Source organism: Euprymna scolopes, chromosome 31 (assembly GCF_053919585.1).
Source record: "Euprymna scolopes isolate OS-2025 chromosome 31, ASM5391958v1, whole genome shotgun sequence".
NCBI classification, from domain to species: Eukaryota; Metazoa; Mollusca; class Cephalopoda; order Sepiida; family Sepiolidae; genus Euprymna; species Euprymna scolopes.
The window spans coordinates 55,096,101-55,116,100 of record NC_136512.1 but is presented as its reverse complement, the minus strand read 5'-3'; the positions used below and the strand labels follow the sequence as shown (position 1 = coordinate 55,116,100).

Genomic DNA, 20,000 nt, shown 5'->3' with positions numbered 1-20,000 from the left:
ATGACATGTTTCTCATACTTTCTCTCTAGTCGTTTAAAATAAACTTTTATGTCAGTTAAGGAAAAGCTCATCGAGACAACAAGTTGTATTTTGATTCATGCTGATTTATTGCACTGCTCTTCTGTGATTCATGCGAGACGGATTACATGATGGGACCAAGTCCAGTGGAGGAGCTGGTGTTTCTCGACTTAGAAAGGTAAGCAGATTATCTTCTTTTTTTTTTTTTAACTTTCGCATTTTTAATGCGATTTTCATATTTTTAATGATATCTTCACTTTAAAAAAAAAATTTGCCTGAATTATTACTTCTTACTCATTAGCTATTGTCGCTAATTGTAAAAAATAAATAAATAAAAAGGTGGTATTCCCTGGAGTCTGAATGACAACGTGTCTTCCCAGATTTCCAGTACTCTCTGCGTCCTCTGATTAACATTGCAAACTAATTTCCATTCTCGCAATATCCGTTCACCGTTAATTTCTTTCTGATAACGTCCGTTGGCGTTCTCTGAAATTTAAATGACAAAAAGCATGCTCAGAATTCGATTACAATCCGCGTCCTTTTAATGTAGATCTGGTCGCTTCTTTCACTCTTCTATTTTCTCAAGCTCTAAACGGTAACTTTTTATGAAAACAGTTAATGTTGGTTCGACCAGGTTTTTCCATACGAAGTGCAAGAGGATATACAAGAGTATGAGTTTTTTCTTATATATATGGTCTACTGAAGGCGGTGACCCCTGTCATCCAAAATAGGGGGAGCATCCGATCATATTTAATATTATTTTTTTTTTTTTAGAACTTACACTTGCGTTTTTAGACTTAGTCGCAAGCATCAGCAGACCCTTGAATTGTTGATTTGTCGCTATTCTTGTCATATCGTAGAGAGTGAGCGAAATGGCCCCAAAAAATCAATTTCCCCTTGATTCATTCATATTGGGCCTAAAACACATTCTTTCGATTTTTAATGGACTTATTTGACCAACCATACCAATTACCATTTACCATTACATTTTGTGTTACACAAAACACACGAAAGAAGGCGTCTTTTTTTATACGCAATAATTTATTTTAACTTTGTTAAATTTAAAATGAATTATCTCCCTTATTGATTTTTCTTGAATCATTAAAAATGTTTCATTTTAAGACGCCTGTGCCGAACACCTGACGTTGCTTAGGATTGAATGAGGAATCCTATATTGTTTTATACCCATTTTATAACACTTTCAAATCATTTTCTTATATATATATATATATATATATATATATATATATATATATATATATATATATATATCACACACAACTAACAAGGTGACCGGCGTTGCTCGATCGTAAAATACGCTGTTTAATTTATGCAGATTTCGTATTTATTATAGAGCCAATTCTCTATTGACTATTATATTGTATCCAATGTATGATAGTGATTTCAAAAGTTTATATATATATATATATATATATATATATATATATATATATATATATATATATATATATATATATAGTGTGTATAACTTTAAATATTAGCACTCCAGCCTTAGTAGTTACCGTTTTAGCTGTCATCAATTGGATAAATAATAATAAAAAAAAAAATGAACCGACTGACTTTAATGTATAAAAGTATATTTTCGCATGTGTATAAGAGCAGTTTAAGTCAACTTATGCCTTCCAAGTTCCATTTTTTTTTCATTAAAATTTAATACAGATTCACACACAAAACATTAAAAATGTCTTGAATTTTATCGATACTTTAATGTTTATGTAAAACAGCAGTAGTAGTAGTAGTAGTAGTAGTAGTAGTAGTAAAAAGACGCAATAAAGACAACTTTGAAAACTTAATTAAAATCCATACGTAAAATTTGCTTTGAATGTTTACTTTTTTTAAGTTTGAAATCGAGACAGCAAAATATTGCGTAATACAAAAAAAAAAAAAAAAAAAAAAAAAAAAAAGGAAGTAAACTACAAAACACCAGCAACAAAAACAATAACACATAGGAGAAAGTTGGGGAATTTCCGACATTTTTTTTTTTTTTCTTATGCTTTTTATTTGTTCTATAAAAGTAAGAGAACGGGATTGACTGCGTGCGCGTGTGTACGGCCAACTTGATTCTGCGAGCCGATATAGAATTATAATAAAAAGAAATCCATAAATTAAAACATTTTTTTTTTACACAGTTTATGGATTAGTAGTTTATATTTAATGATATTAATTTCAAAATGTTAAGGAGAACCGTATCAAACTGAATAACTATTTATTCAATTTGATATAGATCCCACAGACATTTTGAAAATATGCATGATAGAACCACATTTTTCTTGCGATTTCATGCAAAGTGGGCATAAAGGGCACGAAAATTCAGGTATCCGCGTTTTTTGAAATTTAACAATGGCCATTAAATATCAATTAATAAATATTCATTTTAATTTCTTTAAAGGATTTTAGAAGGTATAATATCAATAGGCATTCGGCACCAATAAACAAAATTTCCTGAATTTCAATCTCTTCTTAACGCCCCTTAAGCCTGAAATTTAAGACATTTTCTATATTCCAAATCATGTAATGGATTTTGATAAAAAATGGTAGAAGTATTCTCGACATAAGGTTTAATATCATTATATCTTGATTTTAATTTTCGCAAGAGGACTTAAGTAGCATAAAAGTATTCTTTCTATGAATTAATTGTACCCATTCTGGGACGGGTATTCATCTAGTATATTCTAACCTTATTTATTATGTATAAATGTACATTTTTATTTGTGTGCGATTCACAGATTTTGGCAGACAATGAAAAACTTTTTGGCATAAAATTAGTAATATCATTTTATTATCTTAAGCTGCCATTTATTAAGGCGAACCCCCTACTAGACGATAAAGCGTAATACGATGGATTGTCAGTTAAAAATGAAGACTATTACCAGAGGGTTGAAAATGATGAACTGAAAAGACAGGGTTTGATTATTTATGAGGATAGTTTATGAAAAATTACTTTGTCACTCCTTACATTTAAAGAATTCGACTTTAGAGAGAAAAACCGCAGAAGGATGTTACAATCTAAGAAGACAAGAACAAAGTGATTTTTTTAAAATTAATATAATGTATATTTTTTAAATTTTAACTTATTTAGTATTTCAAATCTTCTAAACGTGCGTGATCTTAAATGTTTAAGTTAACACTAGTTTTAGAATTGAAATACCCATTATTTGATAAAGAGGTTTTACTTCGAAATATATTTTGGATTACTGTTATACAACTAGATTACTGTAAGTAAGATTTATTGAAAGAATCACTTCGTTTTTGTCTTCTCAACATCTATATATTTCCACTTATTTATGATCAGTTTTACTTTTGGTTTGTTATGTCGATTACATGCGGCGAGGTTACGTTTGGCGTTTGTGGGCAGTTTTAGAAATTGATTACAGAATGTTTCCCCATCTTCCTCATCATCTCTCCTTCGACGTAGGTCCACAAAGACTTTACTAATTCTGCATTCTGGCTCGTCCTTCGTGTAGCAGTTTGATCTGTTGGTGCCTCATTTCACTAAAAAAATCAGGTAAGTTGAGTGGCCAGGTTCAAGATGAAATATTATCGATAAAATTATATACGGAGGCAGTTCTAAAAGTAAAGCTTCTTATTTTTTTTAACTCAAAAAGTTGAAGAGCTACAAAGATGGGAGTGGTACCATGAAACGAACGATCTTTTGTGCTCCAGAATTTATTTTTCTACAGTCATTACCATTCTCAATGCACTTTTGGCAGGAATTCAATACCGTATCTCTGCTTCTGACGCACGTCTATGATAGGAGTTGCTTTTTTTTTGTCTCACGGCATCAATATCTTCAACAGAGAGATGAAACTTTCAGGTCATGAATGCACACGTTAAGCTATCATAACAATGCAATTTGCAATCCCATTTAATCCATTTGGGCGAGAAAAAAAGAGGCATTACTTTTGGAACGTACCTTATAACAGCCATGATTGAGGTTTTCCTTCTATTATGGCTCAGTTCGAACTCTTGATGCCACCGTATCTCCTGTTATCTATATCTCTCGCAGAACACGAATGTAGCTACCGATGTTCAGCCTGGGGAACCCAGAAAAGTCATGGGGTGGCATAACGTCACATTCACTGTTGCTAACACCGTTCTGATGTCGTATGATTGTCGATCAGGTGTTTTCTTTCTAGTTTCGCCACGAATAATCTTAAACCTATCAAATCTGATCTGTTCTATCCTCTTTCAGCAGATGCTGAAGATGTTTGAAATCTTATGAATTGTCCTTCCGGCACGGATCTCAAGGAAAACAATGTGCCTCCGAAAATATGGGCGTTCAAAATTGCCCATAATCAATTATTCTAAAAAAATGGAAATATAGTCACTATTTTTTTTATGAAAGTAAAGTAAAAATCTGCATAAAAATTAAGCGTTTAAATTGCAAACAAATATTTTCCACATTGTGTACATTGAAATATAAGTACTAAATATACATATGTCTAATAAATATTCATACGCAATATTTGGCCATATTGAAAACCTTTCTAAATCACTGAATTAAATTTTTTATTGATTTAAATTTTTTGGCAATTATAAAACTAAATTATCATCGAATATAAATTTATTTAGAAAGATATAGGATTCTACCTTCCTAATCGTAAACCAATTCAGTTTTATTCATTGGATAAATTCATTGGATAAATAATTAATTACGAAGAAATACATTTTGTATCGCATAATTAAATTTTAACAACAGGGTGACCCCTCTTCTCTGGCAGATTGTTCTATTGCCTTTTCTATCTTCAGTTAGGGTATAGATAATTAATAATACCTTTAACACCTGCCAGGAACAGTGCTATCTATGCATGACTAACACTTTTTGGACAAATCAAGTATAAACTGAAGTTTCATATTAAATATGATTGTATTTCAGATAGAATTACAAGAATTAGAATTTTTTTCACATAACTCAATCCTTAAATTAAGGAATGTTTTATCATATATTTTGTGTCATGTGGTTATATAATTAAAAGATTTGAAGAAAAAATAACGTTTATTCATGCAGTTAAAATATACTAATAGAGGTCCATACATGTATCGTGCAGGCAGATGGTATATTTTAGGTCACCCTTAATATACACTTGCTCAAACTCTGCGCATGAGTGAATATGTTCTCATGAAGTTTGTAATAAAAACACAGGTCCAATATTATGTTGAATTTATTACAGAAATTGAACAGAATTAATTTGTTAAAATATTCATAAAATAATTTAAAAATTGAAGAATGTTTTTTAAATTAATGTCCAATACGCATTGTTAAAATTTAACAAAGATGAGCGATATTTGTATTTCATGAAGGGAATTAGCCGCCTCTTTGTTAAATTTACTTTATTAAACTAGCTATAACCCAGACTACCAACCCCATACCCCTACAAGCTGTGTTCTAAAATTCATAAATGTAAGTTAATTTAGGACTGAACTATAATACAATCAATAAACACTATCAGTCTGCCCGGCACTGCCCGGTCGTAAAATATACTTAAATATGATACTTTGATTAATGCAGATTTCGTATTTATTATGTTGTTCCACGTATAGAGTAATGATTGAAAAAGTTTAAAAAATGACTCGTACGCCACCACCGAGAATCGAAATTAAAACGTTTAGCTTACGATTTACTTTTTCCTTTGACGTTAATACCTGAGTTATGGAGACATTTTTGCTGCAAGGCTAAAATTAAAACATGAATAAATAACTATTACGTTACGCATGCATATTCATAATTCGACCTGCATCTGGAAAATTCCATTTTTACACTTTTGCATCGATTTCCCCCGGCTAAAACCCAAATGCAAAGTTTCGCGTTGGTTCGAATATCCTATATATGAAGTTTCATGTCTGTAGACAAAAAAAAAAAAAAAAAATGACAGGAGTTTGATAGGAAAAAAAAATTTAAACAAATATATATACGCATACATAAATATATAGAGAAAGCGGTTTGTGTTTACTATAACCATTTTTACGCAAATATTACGCAAGTATAAATCCTGTAGAATATAATATAATTACATAATAGTTAACTAAAGATTATCATCTCATAAGAAAACTGAAAAAAAAAACTAATAGGGAATTAAAATGAATGTTTAAAAGAATATGCAAATTAGCTAGATCTTTTGCAAATGAATGTAATTGCAAGACCCATATATAACAAAGTTTTATTTTCTTTTTAAATAAATAGAAAAATGTTTTTTTCAAATATGAATATCAATACACACACAAAAAAAAACAAATTTGTAGGAGTATAGATATACACATAATTAACTCATTTTTGAGGAGTATAAAATTTAATTAGCGCAATCATGTAGGAAAGACTTTTTTTTTTGTTATTCATGATTAGATCTTAAAGTCAGCTAACCGATTTCGCCCTTATTAAAAAAAAAAGCTGCATGAGAGATTTTAAAAAAGAGGGAAAAAAATTCAAAACAGCTTTTGTAGTGAAGGCGAAACTGGTCAGTGGTCAGCTGACTTTATTTCATTTGAATAATAAAAAATAAGTATAATCGACACAGTTAGACACAATCAACCGAGAACCAAACTCGTCTATATAGAAACATAAGGTATTAACGGATATATAATCGAGAGTCAAAACAATGAAAAGAATATGCTGTTGTCACAGCCCTAGTTATAGTATATCTTCATTGTGGCCTCTTGGTCTTACTGAATTCTATGAAAAGAATTCGTCTGCTTGAGTATCCGACTTGATGGTGTTACTAGAGGCAGATCGCTAGAAGAAAGCGCACCATTCCTCATATGCATCAGTGCATACTCATTCCGAGTGGAATTTTATTTGATCTTTGAATACCATGTTATTTCGAATATTTAATCAGCGTTTAACTTGTAGGAGAGAGTATCTTGTCTTGGCCAGCCTCTGTAAAAAGAAAACTTAGACGTTCGAGGACAGCGTCTAGTAGACATTTAAATTCTCTTTTACGTGTATGTACTGGTGTAGGGTTGAGTTATAAACTGATTAATCGATGAATATGAATTTTGGAGCGCAGTTTCTAAGCTCCAGGGTTGGTAATGTGGGCTATATTTGGTTTAGTTTAATTTTCAGGCAACAGGATCTAGAAAATGTTCATGTAAATTCAGATTCTTTCGATTTGGGTGAAATTTTAGCAATAGATATTAAATATCGATTCATAAACATTCCCATATTTCCAGTTAAGGGCATAATATGAGCACAAACTTATTTTCAAATATTTTTGATTAGCATGAAATTTGATTCATATTAAACTATAACGCAAGAATCCTCGAATTTCAATTTTTGCAGATTATCATATACGCTTAAGGTCTAAACTTTGAACATTGAATCAATATCATGTAATGAATTTTGGTCCAAGCCAAATTTTATGATTTCAAGAGCAAACACACCAAATGCTTTACTGGGATTATTCGGTTTTTATTTTGGACATTATTCGAACAACATCCAAATAAACCCAGAGCGCAACGGATAAAAAGCAAAATCATAATCAATTCGAACGAATACTGGAGTTGGAAGGTTCAATCCTAACTACGTGCGATTTAAAATATAGTAAAATTTACTGAAAACGTTTACAGGGTTATGGATCATTGAAACAAGGTCAATTTATCCATATGAATTAAACAAGAGAGTTCCAATCGAAAATTTATGAATATTTCGAAATTATTAGAATAGATAAATAATACGAAAGCTAAATGCGTACCATATTTCCTTGTATATGGGACATTTTTTTCTGAAAGAATTATTCTAATTTTGAGTCTCATAATCTTTGAAAAAAATTCAAATCAAAATAATCTTGGAGGTTTATGATATGAGGTAAAATGTGCTATTTCTTCACAAAAGAATAAAGGACATTTTCCACGCCGTAAAATACAATAACTAACAGTATTTGTTGAACAAAAAGAATTGATAGTTTATGTAAAAAATGTTAAATTTTACCGGAATTGTATTCTTTGAATTATTCAATCGGCTGTTCTCCCCCTAAGTGGTATTACCATAGCGTTTCGGCCAATGTGGCCTCCGACCATCTTTAGAATGAGAGCATATTACCCCGTGGATTAAATGGAGGGTTTCGTTCGAAATTCCGGCCAGATTTCGACAGAAAGATCCCTAAGTTCGACAAGATACACCCGAAGAAGGTTGAAGGTTATATCAACCGGAAACGGTGAGAATAACACTCAATATGAAAAGAATAGTTTAAATAATCCAAATGAAAAATTCTCTAAAAAATCCAGAAACATAATTTTCCACAAGTGACAAAAAAAAAAAAAAATCAAAATTATCTTCACAACAAAAATTTAGCGCCATTTTTGTTTGTTAAAAAAACTTCTTGCACTTAAGTTCATCTGATTTGGATGTGGATAAAATATGCAACTGAACATTTCATTAATGTTTTACATGTGAATATCAGTTATAGATACGAACATTACGCGACAAGAAATCATTAGATACATATTCAGAGTTGATCATTCGTTGTGGAATATATTGAACACACAAAAAGTGCCATTTTCCAAACTCTAGACGAAACCATTTCAAGTAGCGAGAGGAAATGAATAAATAAATAGCAAGTCGGACAACCTACGTCGTCTGAAAATAACTTTGAAAGCAATATTTCACTTTTAATAAAAAGTCAATGGTAGGTGCTTGTCTTCTTTAGATTATCAGAAATGATAATTATTTATAAATTAAAATTAAATTACGGTCGTATTTCTATGATTTTATATAATATTTGAGCAAACACTGAGGAAGCATAAGTTTTCATTATTTTTTAAGGAGTCTGTACACCAACACATATGTAATACAAAATTATACAGATAGTAAGTGAGCTAAGAAAAATGTGTTTCTTTTCTTAAATGAAAATCACCAGAGTAAGTCTGATAGTTTCCTCCGGAAATAAACCACAAACATTTCTGTGAAATGCACTTTACCATAAGCATAATTTTATATAATACATGAGTACACACGCATACATATATATATATATATATATATATATATATATATATATATATATAAAGTACATACACACATATATATATATGCACACACACACATATATATACGTACACACACATATATATATGCGCACACACACACACACACACAATTGAAGATCATTTTAAGGTATTTTCGACTTCACGGAAACACTGAAAAATCAGCCCGCATGATTAAACGTACAAAATGTTAATACGTTGATATATTTATTAGAAACTTCTTCCTTTGGAGGAAACAGGTTCAACCTTCTTACGGTGAGTGTCACTTTGTTTCTTTTCGTTTCCGGTGCAAATAGGGACCACACGATATTTTTATTAAAAATATATATTGTATTTCTTGTTAAATTTTACTCGAAAAACATTGTCTACTGATCTTAATTCAGGGTTTTGTTTTCAATTGCACCCTGAGGAAAAATACAGAGGCATAGCAAATATAATATACATTTCTCACACTGCAATATATTCTACTTATTTATATGGCTCTGTTTTATACGTTCAAAATGTCCTCTTCATGGTTATTTATTTATTTATGAGTGTTTTTGTTTGTTTTTTTACGCCAGTATTGCAAACACAAACTTACATTGGAAAATAGTTTCTGGATTTCTTTCATAGAGTGACCTTGTTTAGTCAAGAAAAGAAAATGAAAACTTTTCAAACAGAAGTAAAAGTTTAAGCTGAAAAAAAAAAAGCAGTTTCCGGTGAATCACATTGAAAACGCCACTGAATTGAATTTTAAAAAGAATTTTGTTGAACCGACTTTGTAAAATTTAATGCGTTTTTAATTAATGTGTGGAATGTTGTAATTAAAGAATTTTTTTTTTCAAACTGTCATGACTATTGGTTCACGCCGTGCACAATCTCTCAGGTGACTTTTACACAGTTCCAAAATGAGTCACCTGAAGAATCGCTCAAGGCATTAAACAAACAGTCGTCACTGGTTTAAAATAAATAAATAAAAACAGTGAAAAGCGGGACGTTTGTCAAACAGTATTTTTTTTTTCAAAAGCAGGACATTCGTTTTTAGGGATCCGTTCTTTTTGGCGGGTAGCAGATGATACAGGACCCCCTCGTTTCAAAGTGGCAACAGAATTATCAAACTGATGCTTGGTAATTCTTGAAAAAGCATCCAGTAACACCGCTAGACACTTTGTCAGCCTCCAAATCGAGTGTTCAGTTTTGAAAAGAATATTGACCTACGTTTGAAAGTTTAAAAGTTGTTTTCTGCTGGCTCTGGACATCCTGAGAGTATCAATATCTATATTTAGTGTATAACCCAAACGCAATAAAATAAAAATAAATTTAAACAGTAAAATTTACAATCTTAAATTTCCCACTTTTCTAGCGATCACAATATATATATATATATATATATATATATATATATATATATATATATATATATATTATTTGTGTGGGTATCAGATAGGAAATGATTATAAAATGAATGTAAACTTGCATATTTTTTAAGTTTTATAAATTAAAAAAATACAATTATATATATAATATCCTTTAAAGCTAGATTAAAAAGAAAAACAAACCTCTCTTAGAAGGAAAAATATAAAATGATTATCTTATAGTATTTGCCATATATATAACAGGTGATACCGTGAAACTGCAGTAAAGTGTTAAAATAAGTAAATGTTATTATCGTTTATTATTGATATGATTCTATTATATATAAAATATTGAATACTTTATTTATTTAAGCTTTGCTGTCTTGATCTACTTTTGTTCCGATTTTGAGAGATTTCTTTTTTTTTTTTATTTGAAACATTATATGAAAATCAGCTTTTCAAAATCCGAACAGAGCCGGTTACATACAGCAGAGCTTTATAACACTAATACTTTACGCTCCGAAATCCAATCATCAGAAGTGTATAACTAAAATCTTTAAAATCTTACATTTGAATAGAAACTCTAACTAACAATGGAAACAAATTCTGAACTAGCTAAAGTTTCTTTTCGTTTTTTTTTTCGTTTTTTTTTTTTGTTTTTTTTTTTACAAATCTGACAATTGGATGTCTCCTGAAACTGCAGTAAAATGTTCAGGTAAGAAAATGTATTATTAGTTTTACTATTTAATAACATAATAAATTCCGGAACGGAGCCGAATCAAGAGAGCGAAGCATGTATGCAGAAACGGTAAAATATTATTATTGTTTTGTAACAATAATAAATTGATCACTTTTTGACATATCTGAACACTTGCAAGTATGAATGTACGCAACGTTTATTATACATGAATATGGATATATGTGGATAGTGATATGCTTATATGAACATGCATAAGTACATATGATGAGAATAATGGAAATGGTATTCCAACGAAATAGAGAAATAAAAAAGAACAAACCGAGTTATGTGTTCATCAACGTTTCGTCTTTATTTCATCCAGAGGAAGTCTCGAAATATGGGCGAAACGTTGATGAACACATAACTCTGTTTGCTCCTTTTTATTTCTCTATCAGTATATACGCATGGAATATATATGAACATATATTGCTTATTTCCATGTTTAAACATATAATAACGCAAAGTCATTAGGAAATCATAAAATTTATTGAGATTTAATGGCGTCTGAAAATAAGTTGCTTCATATATATATAATATATATATATGATTACTTCATTTAATCACATAAATTAATATACAAAGATATACTTTTATGCGTAAATTTTCAGTATTTACTTAAACAGTGCTCAGTACATGAGTAGAGCTAGGTTGTAAGTTATGAAAATATTTATGGCAATTAAGCCATACAGAATATTCCGCGTTTCATTCTCATGAAACTCGTCAGGCTTATGTATAATTCTCACGAGAATGAAACGCGGAATATTCTGTGTAGCTTAACTGCCATATATATTTTCATAACTTACTATATATATATATATATATATATATATATATATATATATATATATATAAGGTTGAAAAATATTTCTTTTTCCGGTCTTTTCTATTGTGTCCGGATGCTGTTTTTTTTATTTTACTTCTGTGTAATTTCTCAGAAATCCAGGGGCCTATTCCTGGAGCTCACCCTTGATCTCTACATGAGATACATAGATATCCAAGCTTTTCAGTGAAGTTCTTTTTTTTCCTTTCAACCGCTGAGTAAGTAAAGAAAGGAACATTACTTTTGTTCTCTTTAATTAATCAATTAAATATGTTATAATATTTATTACATCTCTTTTGATCTCTTGGTCTTGCCGAATTCCAGGACAAGAATTCATCTAGTCCTGTAGAGTCTCCAGCTTAGTTCTGTTAATAAAAAATCTCATTTAGAGAAGTTGCACCGTTCCTTGCATAAGTCACTATGAGGTAACCAGACCGAGCAAATCTTATTTGAGCTTCAAATGCTATGTTATTTTGAACATTAAGTAAAGTTTTATTTGTAAAATGAAATCCCATCATGCAACATTCTTTTATAATTATTGTGTTTCATAAAATACTGTTTTTTAAATTTTCTTAATGATAAATTTTATTTTCTAAAATATTTGTGAATTCTGAAAATACTTAAGCTTGTTTCCAAATTTCCAAATGAATATTTTTTTCTCCGCAGTTAGAAAATTCCACCCGGTTTTAGCAGCGTTTAATTAATTTTGAAAACATTTTGTTTTTCTCATTTTTTTCTTAAAATACTTTTTGATAGGAAGTGATTCATTTTAAATGCTCACAAAAGAAATTCGGTACAATATAATCAATTTTATGACACCGTCTTGTTTGTATTATGAGTAGTTTGAAAATTGGTTCCATAAAATGTTTAGCTATTACTTTAAAATAAAGGTTCAGATGCATTATTTTAAAATAAAGGTTCAGATGCATTATTTTAAAATAAAGGTTCAGATGCATTATTTTAAAATAAAGGTTCAGATGCATTATTTTAAAATAAAGGTTCAGATGCATTATTTTAAAATAAAGGTTCAGATACATTATTTTAAAATAAAGGTTCAGGTGCATTATTTTAAAATAAAGGTTCAGATGCATTATTTTAAAATAAAGGTTCAGATGCATTATTTTAAAATAAAGGTTCAGATGCATTATTTTAAAATAAAGGTTCAGATGCATTATTTTAAAATAAAGGTTCAGATGCATTATTTTAAAATAAAGGTTCAGGTGCATTATTTTAAAATAAAGGTTCAGGTGCATTATTTTAAAATAAAGGTTCAGATGCATTATTTTAAAATAAAGGTTCAGATGCATTATTTTAAAATAAAGGTTCAGATGCATTATTTTAAAATAAAGGTTCAGATGCATTATTTTAAAATAAATGTTCAGATGCATTATTTTAAAATAAATGTTCAGATGCATTATTTTAAAATAAATGTTCAGATGCATTATTTTAAAATAAATGTTCAGATGCATTATTTTAAAATAAATGTTCAGATACATTAATTTGAAATAACGGTTCAGATACATTAATTTGAAATAACGGTTCAGATACATTAATTTGAAATAACGGTTCAGATACGTTATTTTGAAATAACGGTTCAGATACATTAATTTGAAATAACGGTTCAGATACGTTATTTTGAAATAACGGTTCAGAAAGGTTCAGATACATTATTTTAAAATAGAGGTTCAGATACATTATTTTAAAATAGAGGTTTAAATACATTTATTTTTTAAAAGATATGTTTAGATACATAATATAATTCGAACTACTGTTCTCATCTTGGAATTTATCCTCGCAACGTTTTAGCCGATGTAACCTCAGATTTTCGTTTTCACGTGCATCTCGTCAAACTCGAGAAACTGTGCGAAATTTCAACTCAAACCCGTTATCCACCACAGTAGATGGTTCTCTTTCCTAGGTAGCTTGATCCGTTTCCGTAAGCCATAACTGCGTAGAAGTCTTCAGTAAGCGCTAAATAATAATCAATTCTAAAGCAACACGCTTCTGGAGATTGGCAGTTCAAACCTCAGTGCGAACGATACTAAGAGTATTCCTTAAGACTTCTACCCGGTCATAGCTGACGGAATAAGAACAAGCCACTCTCGTAGATTAAAGGATTCTGTTCGACATATAAAGTCCGACAAAGATTATCGAATTCGAGTGAAGAAGGACGGAGGTTACATCGATCACAAACTTGTTCGAATAGCATCTAAGATGAGAACAGCTGTTCGAATAATTCAAATGATACAGATTATCGATGCTTATCTAAAAAATTTCGAAAAAAAATACTAATCATTAAAAAGTAAAGTATTTATTATTACAAGAAACTATTTCAGAAAATAGGATTCCTTTCTGGAAGATATCATTTAATCAAACGTATTTTTGGTTATTCAATTAAAAGCAACATTAAACTTTATTCTATCTTCTACTTTTATCTTGCATAAAATAATATGTACTAGACTTGAATGCTTGCTAAACGCCATCATCCGGTGTCTTTAATCTCTCTATACAACGTTTGTCAGGATAAACTGGCACTAGGATACTTTGCTTTACAAGTAAACCCTGATTAAAACCTCCAAAATTAGTTTTCGAATCGCAAATGAGCCTTTAGCACAGCTATAAATTGGCTAATACGAGAAATAATGATGGTACCTTAACCAACAGCATTTAGCTGGATCCTGCACCAGACTGCGAAGGGCGCTCCAAAAGTAATGCCTCCTATTTTTTATTCCGCCTAAATGGATCAGAAGGGATTGTAAATTGCATTGCTATGATGACTTAACGTATGCATTCATGACTTGAAAGTTTCATCTCTCTGTTGCAGATATTGACGTTGTGAGACTCAAAGAAAGCAACTCTTGTCATAGGCTTGCGTCAGAAGCAGAGTTACGTCATTAAATCACTGGCAAAAGTGCATTGAGAACGGTGATAATTACGTAGAAAAATAAATTTCTGAAGACCAAAAGGTGATTCGTTTTAATAGTACAACGCTAGTCTTCGTAGCTCCTAATTTTTTTAAGTTAAAAAAAGGAGACTTGACCTTTGGAACAACCCTCGTAGATTAATTCTTGTCCTGGAATCCAGCAAAACAGCAATAAAGATAAGCTATAAAGTAAAAGTGGTCAATTGGGGTTGAAAATTAGTAGTTTTTTTTTAATCGATTTATTAAGTCAACATTTGAGAGGTAGAAGAGCGTCTTGATTGAATAGTCGGATATCATGTATCTCCTAGAATTCAAGTGCTATCCTCATGAAGAGGCTTCTTCATTTCTGAGAGCTAATTGAAGTAAAATGAAAACAATGTAATGAATATTATTTTGACCGATACACTCTTCACGAAAACACAGTGTATATAATCTGATACAAATATTTTAGTCAGTACTGTTTCCAAGTTTATTTTACTTCCGGTTGATACTGAACAGGACAAATCTAACACTTACCGCTAAACTCAATTATATTTTCTTTTTAAACTACAGGTGTTGAAATATTATCTAATAAGCCTAAGATCGTATACAAATCTATATTTTATACCACTATTACTTTTTTTCTGATCTATCTTAGTTCATATAAATAAAATGCTGAATAAATCAGTTGTTATCAAATAAACTCGTTGGATTTTTTTTTTACTCTGATTAACTATTTGTTACCTCTTGTTTGCATTTCATTTTAAATATAACTAATTCAATAGCCAGAAAGAAATTCAGTATTTAAAAGATTGAATTGATGTTAAATATCTGTTCTCTATCTTCAAAAGGTTTACATTTTCATTTTTCGTCTGAATCCTCTTTTAGGACTAACCAATAAAGTTCAATATTCTGAACGAACATAAGTAAAATGTCTTATTAATTTCACTCATTTCTACTTACATAGGTAACGTTAAAAATCTACAGGTATTAAAAAACTGATTTCGATACAATAGACATTAGGACGTTAAAACTAAAATAAGTTTTATATACAAATAGATGTTAAGGGCATTAGAAATGGTTTCGATATAATAGACGTTTAGAGACGATCGATATGAACTTTCATGCAAGAAATATATTTGGTATCTTTCAAAAATTTGACATCATTTCACAGACCAATAATTGTAGCAATTCTTGCTGAGATAATCTCAATTTTTGGCAGAATCTTTAGGAATAGATCATGGTTTTATTTTAATATTCAACACTCCTCTCGATCCGTCATTCGGGTAGCTATTTCATGTCATATCAGATTGATAGAATTTTAAGTATGCTATGTCTGGCATGTCCTTATTTTCTGTCAGTCTGGTCCTGCGCAGTCATAGGAGGTCCCTTAAGATGGTGCTCGTTTATTGCTAATTGTCTAAAGCGTTCCTTGCCTGGGAATGCCGATAGGGCTGCCCTGACAATTTTCGTTTGGCCAGAGTGCTTTGCCTCTCAGGGCACTGTTTTGTTATTTTTTTCAAATTCCATTCTCCCTACCTTGTGTTACATCTTGCTTCTGTTTGAGTGTGATGAATAAATACCAGAGAGACGGATCGGACGTTATGGAGATGAAGATAGTTTTCTTATGCAATAGTCGCCGCGTTCACCGGATTTGTCTCCGTGTAAATTCTTTTTTTTTTATAGGGATATGTGAAGAAGTAGACTGCTCTATTCCTGCTAACATTAATGACGTCAAAAAGAAAAAAAAAAAAAGAATTACTTCCGCAGTAGATAATGTTATTAGAGACATGCAACAGTGAGTTTGGAAAGTGTTTAACTACAGACCTGACGTGTGCTGTGCCACAGACGCTGCACATAATGGTCACTTACGAAATCCGTCCTAGGATAAAGTATGATTTTCAACAACTAAATTTTCGTTGAGATAGACTTGTCAAGTTTTCAAGAGAATTGCGTTTAAAACGATGTAAAACTCTTTTACTCTTAGCATGTTTCAAATTCTATAAAAGCATTTTGAAATATTGCTTTTTAAGCAAAACTTGTGTGATTAAATTTGTTTCTTTTTTAATCAACAATGTAGTTAGTAGAATTAAATAGTTTTCCTATTTGGTATATTATTACATGAACTAACTAAACCCGTATAACTTCAATTATCAGCTGCATATTGTCGCAGAGCGTAAAAATATCTCCATTCTATAGACGTCTGAATTGAAAACAGATTCCATATTATTGTACCACCTTTGTTCAAAATGAAACATGTTTATTTAGATAAGGCAATGATTAACGTAATGTCAGAATATTATCTGGTTATGACGATCAATCTTCAAAAGCCTTGTACGGGTCTGTGACTTATTCCCATTCTATTGTGGTCCAGCTTGAACGAAGACTTTACAATATATTCTAAAATATTTGGACGGAAGTAAAATTATACTTGGATTCTAGCCCGAATGTCCAGAAAGTTTTACATTCGTCATCAGATGAAATAAAAATAGCGTATTTATTTTATTTATTGTTCATTTGCATTGCATGCATTTTCAGAGATAGGGTGATCCTATCTTTTGAAAAAGGTGGGGAAGGCGATAAGATAGGGTGATCCTATCCTTTGAAAAAGGTGGGGAAGGCGATAAGATACGAACGCAAGTGAAGCATACATGGTCCCCTGTGAGTGCACAGTGAACGAGGCATAAAAGTTCAGCATTTGTCCCTCCCACCACCATTTAGCCCTAAATCCTAGTGAAAATGAACAAACGGTGTAGTTTTAGGCCTTAACATATGTAAATTTGAGTTCTGCGCCATGCAAAAAAAGAAATGACTAAGTCCATAATTTGCCCCCCCTCATTTAGCCCCCAAATCCTCAAGGACTTTACATATTTAAATTTAAGTTCAGCACTATGCAAAACTGCTAAATAGGCATACAAAGAAAATTTTGAACAAATATGGTAAAATAATCCCAAAAATAGTGTTTTTATTAGCCCTAAAAGAGCCCCTGAGGCACACCCAAGAGTTATTGCAAAGTATAGACACACAAAATTATATAGAAATCAGTTAGTTACAATTTTTCAGAAAGTTTTATAAAAATCCAAGGCATCAATTGTTTTAATAAGAATAAAAATGTCAATTTTAGCGATTTTAACCCGAAGGGCACCCCTAGGGGGACAACCGGAGTTTCCCCGAAAAATCCTCCTGTTACTTTTTTACTCATATCATGTTTAATGTTTGTGCAAAATTTCCAAAAATTCCAAGGCGTAGTTATTGAGAAAAGTGCGAACAGACGAACAGGCAAGGGTGAATTTACAGATCCACCCTCGTTTTGTCGGAGGGCCAATAAAATTGACTTAATGCATCATTATATAGTGTTGCATTGGTACAATTTTCGGCCCGCACCCTTAACATACTATCAAAAGAATTATTTCAAATACTTCACAAAGAAAGTTTGTGCGGCATTTATTTGTTGGATTTTTCTTTAAACTTGAGAAAATAGTCTGGTCAATAGGAATGATTGGAAAGTGCCTTTTATAAGGTAAACCGATTCGACATAAGAATTGAAATGAATTGTTTTTCGAGTTCAATAATTACCATTCGTTGTTTGCAGTTTCTGCAACAAATGTTTCACTTTAGAGTGCGACGCCCTTGGTGGTTTTCCCACTTCCGGTTTAAATGAATGGTTTGTTCGAAAGAATGTTATGGCTGATTAACAATTTTATTGAACGAACACAGAGAATAGAATTGACTTGTAAGCGTTCCGCCTTTGTATTGAATTTAAGTGCTTCGAAAAATGGAACTTAATGGTGTCATATACGACATCAGGCTGGTGTGTTGAAAGTTTTGAGAAAACAAAACCGGATATGAAAATGTGCTATTTGAACAAATTACAAGATCATGTTTTTTTTTTTTGTTTTTCTTTACAGAATTTGAAGATTAAGTTTGATTTTATTTTATTTTACTGCATATTAAGCTCAGTGTGTCATTTGGGTGTGATGGTGGTGGGGGGTTGAAGTGGATCACAACACGAACTGACTTCCTGGGTGTACCAAGTTCGAATCCAGTCGGCCCCGTAGCATCCCTTTTACTTATGGGTATTCGCAACCTTAGCGTCATCCCAGTGTAACTAACTTTCAGAGAACCAATTTTGGTGATGCACCGATTCTGAGTACTATCAAGTTTTACCATAGCTAGTGGACCTCTCACGTGCTTTTACTGCCTAATCTAGACCCCCCACGTAATCAATGTTCCCATCTTAAAAGTACAGTTAGAACAAAATATCTTTGATCGTTTTATGTAAAGTTCGTTGTTCGTCCTTCATAATTGTCCACTGTAATGGATTAACCGTATTTTTGACATTAGCCTTTTATTTTACTGATGAGATGTGTTTAATACATAAGCTGTGAAATGAAATAATAGTGATATCGATTCAATAGTATCATTTAGCTGATACTATGCTAGACTAGATGAATCATTGTTCTGGAATTCGCTCAAACTAATATATATATATATATATACCAAAATATAAACTCTAACATAATTTAGTTGTCAATTGAGAAGAAAAATAATATTCTCCATTGCTTTACTAAACTTTTGCAAAGTAAAAATAATCTTAAATGACCACGCGGATGATATCTTTGTATCTCATAAAGAAATCAAGTGTGAACCAAAGGAATAGACACTTTGTCACGTAGAACCTACGGAAATAAAAAGTGAAAAAAACAAAAAACAAAAACAAATGAATATATAAAGTTTGGTCATTATATATATATATATATATATATATATATATATATATATAAAGCTGAACGTCTGAGTGTGTGTGTCTGGTCACGAATAGGCTACTATATGGTTGACTATTATAGAAAACTGATCACATATAATGATAAAAGATGTATCGAGGCACAGGAATGGGTATGTTTGATCTGGCATAATGACGATTCATTAAAATTGTGGGGTCTGCGTACGCGCCTGGTTCACAAAGTATGGAAATAGAAAATTAAAAAATTAAAAAAAAACGCTTACAAGTGTTTTTGATATAGATGTACATAAGAATACTTTGGTAAGTATGTTTTAACTTAAATAGGGATGGTATAATAACATTTTTGGGTCTGCGTTCCCGACTGGCCTCCATAGAATGGAAATAGGCACAAACTTTAATAAAGACTTTGCATATCTATGCGTAAGTATACTTTGATAATTATGTTT

The 20,000-nt window shown here is 31.0% G+C and overlaps 2 protein-coding genes across 3 annotated transcripts in view; one reads left to right on the top strand and one right to left on the bottom strand.

Annotated features, from left to right (window-relative positions):
• The window catches only part of LOC145255755 (uncharacterized), a 142,305-nt gene that overhangs the window by 1,287 nt on the left and 121,018 nt on the right, over nucleotides 1-20,000 (top strand). The window contains exon 1 of the mRNA XM_080114404.1: nucleotides 1-196. This exon is cut by the window's left edge and continues 1,287 nt beyond it. Coding sequence (XP_079970530.1) covers nucleotides 147-196 — 50 coding nt within the window. The 5' untranslated portion in view covers nucleotides 1-146. The remainder of the gene's footprint in view (nucleotides 197-20,000) is intronic.
• The window catches only part of LOC145255756 (uncharacterized), a 130,250-nt gene that overhangs the window by 86,245 nt on the left and 24,005 nt on the right, over nucleotides 1-20,000 (bottom strand). The window lies entirely within an intron of this gene.